The sequence below is a fragment of the Camelina sativa genome, chromosome 11 (genome assembly GCF_000633955.1).
Source record: "Camelina sativa cultivar DH55 chromosome 11, Cs, whole genome shotgun sequence".
NCBI classification, from domain to species: Eukaryota; Viridiplantae; Streptophyta; class Magnoliopsida; order Brassicales; family Brassicaceae; genus Camelina; species Camelina sativa.
This window is the reverse complement of record NC_025695.1, coordinates 48,682,915-48,690,540: the sequence shown is the minus strand read 5'-3', so window position 1 is coordinate 48,690,540 and position 7,626 is coordinate 48,682,915. Positions and strand designations below refer to the sequence as shown.

At 38.3% G+C, this 7,626-nt stretch overlaps 1 protein-coding gene across 1 annotated transcript; it reads right to left on the bottom strand.

The window, feature by feature from the left end:
- On the bottom strand, positions 4,026–7,626 carry LOC104727231 (leucine-rich repeat receptor-like serine/threonine-protein kinase BAM1). Its single transcript, XM_010446283.2, has 2 exons — positions 4,907–7,626; positions 4,026–4,755 (listed from the first exon to the last, which is right to left on the bottom strand). Exons 1-2 carry the CDS (start codon positions 7,506–7,508, stop codon positions 4,337–4,339), a joined length of 3,021 nt encoding a protein of 1,006 aa, XP_010444585.1. The 5' UTR covers positions 7,509–7,626; the 3' UTR covers positions 4,026–4,336.

Here is a 7,626-nt window from a genome sequence, read left to right as displayed (position 1 = left end):
TTTTTTTTTTTTTTTTTTTTTTTTTCTCACTTTGTTTTTTATACACGACACCACTCTCACTCCACTTATGTGTAGTGTCTCGCTTCTTAAGCATGTTAAATCATTTTTATGTACATTGTACGAACCGAACGGAGTGGAACAGAACAGAACAAATCTTCAGTACTGCCTGACGACTACTTTAACTAACACTGCAACTCCCGCGGGACATTGAGGGTGTAATTATCTCGTCTCTAGATATTGGGCTTTAGTCTTCAAAAATAAAGCCCATTCTACTATTTTAGTATCCGAAAATAACATGTGGGTCGGGCTAAGGACCGTATATTCCTGGCCTAATTAATATGTATTTATTCAGATGGTGTGGTGTCACGATTTTTCCCCCAAAACGGATCATTTACTTACTCACATCCGCATATAAATAAGAACCTTCTCTCACGGACACATAATTTACGGTTGCAATCATATAAAACCAGATACTAGTGTTTTGGTGTGTGGGACGTTCTCGTGTTTCTGTGTGTCGTGTCTCGTGTGATCTCTCATTTTGAAAAGAGTATCAATTAAAGTACAAACAAACCACTAAAATTGCAGCAAAAGGAGAAAAATGCGAAGAAAGAAAAAAAGTAAAGAAAGGCAAAATCTCAATAATGAGTTCTCTCGTGATGCTTTTAAGTTTTAACAATCTATCGTGCGTTTTATAGAATGTTTACGAGACACGTGTGGGCAACTCACGTGTCAAAGTTGACTGGGTCTTCCTTATTTGGAGGATACTAGTAATTGGTGGGATTTGGATTCGAAATGAGAATGAAAAAAAACAAAGCTAAAGTTTTTGATTCGTAATTATAACTTTGCTTTAAAATTGTCTTAACTTGATCAATTTCAATTTATCGAATATGTGATCATTACTATATACTGCTAAGTGCTAACCTTGACAGAGAGTCTCAACGGATATGAGTTTAGTTTTGTTTAATTTTATTACTTTAGTATAGACAATTTTATACGAAAATGCAAGAATATAAACCAGTGGTAAAAATTTAGCTGTGTCATCTCATTTTATTACCAGCCGACATTGTTGTTAACAATGTTAAGGCGTGGTTTGCGATAACGCATGACTAAAATTTTCAACGTAACATTGATTTCAACCTGTATAATTTGTTTTTAAAAAGCTGATAGATATTGTTTGTGTTTATGCATGTGCATAACTTACAATAATGGCAGTAATAATTACATATTAGACAATATTCATTATTAGGAGTTAGATCATGCCTTGTATACAAAATAAAGGAAGATAGATTATTCAAAACTTATATTTTATGTTATCTCATGAATAGTGTGGCGAGTGAGCTTTACAGCTAATTTTAAATTAATTATTTTCGTAAGAGGTAGATATATACACTGTATATATGCGTGTAAATTCAAAAGGATCAGAAGAAGCATATGGAAACATTTGTCACGTTTGATTTTTCAAAACTGTCTGTATACAAACGAAAAGGGAGCATTAACCAATGTCTCTTCTGCTTTTTGTCATCTCAACGTCACCTCAATATAACACTTTATAAATTTAACCATATAATTAATATGTTATGATAGTTCTTCTCTGGTTACAAGAACATATATTACAATCATGAATTATATATCCTGCATTTTCTTTTGAAAAATAACAAAAAGTACTCCAATGAATCATAATTATATAAGTACACATTATTACTCGTGAAACTATGAAAGTTCAAAGTGAATCTTTTTATTTTCATATATGGATGACTGACTGGATGATGTATTACGAATCTCTACCTAACATCACGTTGCGATATGACATATAATAATTTTCACACACACATAACACATTACATAGAGAGATGTATTGACGCACACGTACTACGTACCATGAATCAACTTCATCTACTAACTATTTACGTCCTTTATTTTACTTAAGTTCAGTCACACATGTCAGGGAAAACAATCGGTTGACGTACGAAGTCATTGCATTTCAACTCCACTAATCATACATTGTAAGAAGTAAGAACACATAATTAATCCGATCTTTTATGGAATTTATTTTGGGCACATATTAACATAATTTATATACCACACAACTTATATAGGGATTCACTACATAATTCAAACGAAATGGGGAATATTTGGGCCAACACAACAACCACTAGTACATAAATCAGGTTAATAATAGGTAAGAGTATCTTACATAATTAATTAGGCACTTTCGTATATTATATAGGGACTAGGGAGTGATAGCAGGTAAGAGCCGATTAGATTGTTTTTTTTCTTGTGTAAGAATTTCGAAATTGTACAAGTGGCTGATACCAAATATATACATAACTCTATTAACGGCATATTTTTTCACATATCAAATCAACAAATAAATATCTAAATTATGTAATTGTAATTTACCTTTGGTGTAAGGATTCTCTTAGCAACTACGAGGGGATGGGACATAACTATGTCGGGGAAAACAATGAAACCAAGAAGATGACAAAAAGGACCCATTCAAAACCACAGTGCACTCCTTTCTTTCTTTCTCTTATACGTGTCTCTGTCACATCACAATCATATATTCCACGTGGCATTTTTACCTCTAAATCTAACCAATAAGAAATGTTTGAATTTGATTTTTATACTTATGTGCTACTATGTGGAAGGCCTATAGCGTAGACACAGAGTAAACTGAGTTAGAAAATTGGGGAGTCTAATTTTCAGTGCTTATGAGTTGTCACAGATGAAAATTCTTTGAGATAAGAAAGTTTGTAATTTTTTTTTCTTGTCCGGGAATTACGCATAATGTGAGAATATAAAGCTGATAAGAAAAGACATTGTTAACTATTTTTCCACCTTTTATTTTCACCTTTGTCATCCATCGAACATGAAGTATCCCATGGCCGTATAGTTGTTATGTGAATGATGAAATCGTGATCACACACACGCAATGGACGTGTGAATGTATCAAAGCATACAAAAAACTCTTTTTGTTCGTTTGTGAAATAATCAAATAAACGTTATATTTATTTTTTAATTATAAATTTGCAATAACCTCTTCAAATAGTTATTATATAAAAATTTTAAAAAACGCTCTTCAAATAGTTACCTGTTTGGAGTATAGTAAAAAAAAAGAATCATAAACATATAGCAATAGATCTTACTAAATGGATGACAGTGTTTGGATTTTATCTTTCAACGGAGGACTGTTGCATTATAGAAAATGCTTAATTTCGTGTAAACATTTATCATTGAGTTCCTTGAGAATCTCCTATCAAAGCCACAACTTGCCGATTACTTTATGCCATACAAAAATTGAACAAACATTACATAGCTTCAATTTTGTTTGTTTAGTCCAAAATTCCTTGTAAAAACCTAGACTTACTCTAAGATCTACAATCATCATTGTAAACTACGTACAACCAAATGAAACCATATAAATGTAAGTTGGGTGCGGCATATATTTATGAGCACGAGCTAGTTCATAAATGCTTAACGAAGACTAGAAATTGCTTCATGAGAAGGGAATAGAGTTAGACAGAGAGATCTCATTAAAACCATTAAAGGACTTACGACTTGGTATATAATTTTGCATGTGGGAGAAAATATTTGTGAGCGAGAGAGCTTTTTTACTTTCTTACCTTCTCTCATATTAACTCAAAACCAATCATTTATCTCCCCACCACATTTATACCTTTGATCTCTCTCTCTGACTTTTTTTTTACCCACATGCGTTGTTCTCTTTAATTATTCTTCCAAGTTAAAAAACTTTCACCTAAATTCAATCTTGTTGATGGAGATCAAAAGTTCAAATATGTATTTTCTTCTTGGGGTGTATTTAAAGCTATAAGGAGGATTAATCTGAATCAGTTTTTTTTTTAAACAATTCCAGTAACAGTAAAAAATCGTAGATTTTTACGACGGTTCTTAACAATGTCAAAATACCAAAAACCAATTAATATAAGAGGATGTTCATATCAGTGGCAAATACGTGACGCTACAGCTAAGACATGCACTGATGCAAGAGTCTTCACACTACACAATACATGTAACGTAAAATTAGTTTTCCTCAAAACCCCAACTGTACATATTTCATTCATACAAATTACAAACTAAAATAGAGCTGAATTTGATAATTAAAAAACAAAAAAGAAAAGAAGAAGATAAAAAGTAAAGCCGAGGAAAATTTAAACACACTTAAGAAAAGAGTTAAACCAATAAATACTAAACCGAACCAAATCACAAAACCAGTCTAAAAAGTAGATTAACAAACCAAATCTCTCATCGCTAAAACCATTGAAAGGACGAATTTACCCCTATACCCCTAAATTTACCTCCGGGAATCGTAAAACTTTCAGAGATTAAGTAGATCCGGTGGACCTCCTCCTTGACCACCGGCTTTAGGCGAAAGCTCATTCTCCGGCGTTGATTCCGTCGTCGGCTGATCCTTAGACGGTGGCAACTTGGGGATTTCGGTGAGAATCTGAACAACTTCTCTCATCGTCGGCCTCTCAACAGCTTGTTCTTCAACACAGAGCATCGCGACGTAGAAGACGTGTGTAACTTCATGAATCGGAATCGAAGAAAGCCTCGGATCGAGCACTTTCAGAACCGACTCTTTGTTCGAATCAGTCATCTTACGAACCCATTGCACGATATCGACACCGTCTCCGAATTCTCCGACGGGCTTTCTTCCGGTGACGAGTTCTAAAAGAACCACTCCGAAACTATACACATCGCTCTTCTCATCCACCTTCAACGTATACGCATACTCTATACAAACAACAAAACAGAGCAAAAGATCCTCAAGTCAGAACCTTTAAATAGAACAGAGCAAAAGAGATTAATGTAAAGTTTGAATCTTTTTTTTTTTGTGTGAAACAGAGCAAAAGAGATTGTAAAGTTTGAATCTTTTTGTTAGTACCTGGAGCTATGTAGCCGTATGATCCAGCGATTGCAGACATACATTCAGAAGTACCAGAATCTTGAAGGAACTTAGCGAGACCAAAGTCAGCAACATGGGCTTCAAAGTTTGAATCAAGGAGGATGTTGTTTGATTTGACGTCTCTGTGAACAATCAATGGTGAACAATCGTGATGAAGATAACAGAGTCCTTTAGCAGCTTCAAGAGCAATCTTGTAACGTGTGTCCCAATGCAAGTGTCCTCCTTTCTTACCGTGAAGCACCTCACCGAGACTACCATTAGGCATGTACTCATAGACAAGTAGATTCGTCTCGTGGTTAGAGCAAAAACCAAGAAGCCTCACGATGTGTCTGTGCCTTATCCTTCCTAAGGTTTGAATCTCTGCGTTGAATCCGTGGTCATGGGAAGATCCACGGGACATTACAGCGAGTCTTTTGACCGCAACTAGATCACCATTAGGCATTACACCTTTGTAGACAATACCAGCTCCTCCTTTGCCTATAATGTTGTCTTCTTTGAGAGAATCCAATACATCATCACATGTGAAGTCTAGTCTCTGGAAAGCTGTTAGTCTCCAAGCCCGTGACTCGCTAGCCTTTTTCAATGATCTAGCTTTGATTATAGCTGCAACCGCGAAAGCAATCGAACATACGAGTAGTCCAAGGACGAGCAATAGCTTCATAGAAGCTGATAGAGGTCCTTTGCTATGACTCTGGTGACCTCCTTTAGCAACACCATCTTTACAAGGACCAAGATAAGGACCACAGAGATCAGGATTACCCAAGAACGATGTGTAGTTGAAGTAACTGAACTGTCCGGTTCCCGGAACTAAACCGGAGAGATTGTTATAAGAGAAGTCAAGTGATGTTAAGCTCTGCATTGACGAGATCGAACCAGGGATTGATCCAAGCAGATGGTTTCTCGACAGATTCAAGTAATTCAAAATCCTCATACCAGTGATCTCGTTTGGTATTTCACCAGAGAGCTCGTTTCGGCTCAGATCGACAAAAGTTAAGAGCTTGCAACGGCTGATCTCCGGAGCGATTCTACCGGAGAACAAGTTGTGGCTGAAATCAATCTTGGAGAGCTGCTGGAGCTTCCCAACCTCTGAAGGAATCTGACCTTCGAACTTGTTACCGTCAAGGAGAAGCTTCTGAACGCCGGTGAAGTTTCCGATCGCCGGAGGTAATGGACCTGAAAGCTGGTTGTTTGATAAGCTGATCTGGCCAAGATTGACGGAGACACCTCCAGCCACCGGTAACTCTCCGGAGAGATAGTTATCTTGGAGCTCCACTTGAGTTAATTTGGGTAATCCGAATAGTCCTTTAGGGATTGACGCGTTTAAGAAATTCTGACCCATTCGGATCCGGGTCAAAGACTCACACTTACCAAGAGAGTCAGGGATTGAACCAAAGAGGAAGTTTCCGAGAGTGATTAAAGTCTCCAACTTGTTACCGGAGCACATGTTCGGCGGTAAAGTTCCGGTGAGTTTATTTGAAGAGAGATCAACGAGATTGAGTTTACCGTTTTCCCCAAGTTTCTGCGGTATGCTTCCGGTGAAATTGTTCTCCCAAAGCTGCAACACTTCAAGCTCCGGCAAGTCTCCGATGAACTCCGGTATCTCGCCGTGAAGCTTGTTTCTGAAGAGATTCAAAAGCGTGAGGTTCTTAAGCTCCGCGAAACTCGCGGGAATCTCTCCGGTGAACATGTTGTTAGACAAATCCATCGATTTGAGACTCGAGAGCGTTCCTAGCTCCCAAGTTAACGGACCGGAGAACACATTCACTTGCAAGAAAAGCGTGTCGAGCTTCTGAAGCTTCCCGATCTCCGGTGGAATCTCTCCGGTTAATCCGCAGTTAGCACCGTCGAGTCGTACTAGCTCCGATAAGTTTCCGATCTCTGGAGGTAAACCATCTTCAAAAGCGTTGTAGTAGCCGATGTAAAGCTCCCGGAGAGTCGTTAAGTTTCCGATCTCTGGAGGGATTTTACCGACGAGCTCGTTTCCGGAAACTGCTAGATACTCAATAACCGGCCAGCTTCCGTACGAAGGCGGGATCTTTCCGGCGAAGTAGTTCCCGCCGAGGTGAAGATGACGGAGCTGAGTTAGGTTGGTGACGGAAAGAGGTAAATCTCCGGTCAAGTTGTTGTTGTAGACATCGAGAACTCTGAGATTCACTAATCCAGAAGAAAGCTCATCGGGAAACGAACCGTTGAAGACATTGTTGGAGAGATTCAAGTGACGAAGACCGGAGAGAATCGAGATCTCAGGCGGAATCGGACCGGAGATCTGATTCTCAGCGAGTGAGAGGTTCTGAAGAAGACGTAGATGGGAGACGTCAGGGGAGAGAGTACCTGAGAGGTTGAGACCAGAGAGATCAAGAGAGGTCACGTGACGGCGAGAGACGTCGCACGTGACACCAACCCATGTACAGAAGCTAGTGGAGACTTTCCAGGAGGAGAGAGGGGAGTTTTGGTCATCGCTTCCGGCGCCGGTGAGAGATGATTTGAGTGAGAGAAGGGCACGGAACTCGGAGATTGGTCGGCTTGTGGTGAAGGTATGAGAAATGTGGAGAAGAAAGAGAAGTAGAAGAAAAAGTTTCATGTTTTTTTTTAGCGCTCTCTCTCTCTCAGTCTCTCTCTTGTGTGTGAGAGATTAGGGTTGTGAGATTGGTGTGAGGAGGGAGTGTGAATGAAGATGGTAAGTGAAGAAGACGAAGTTG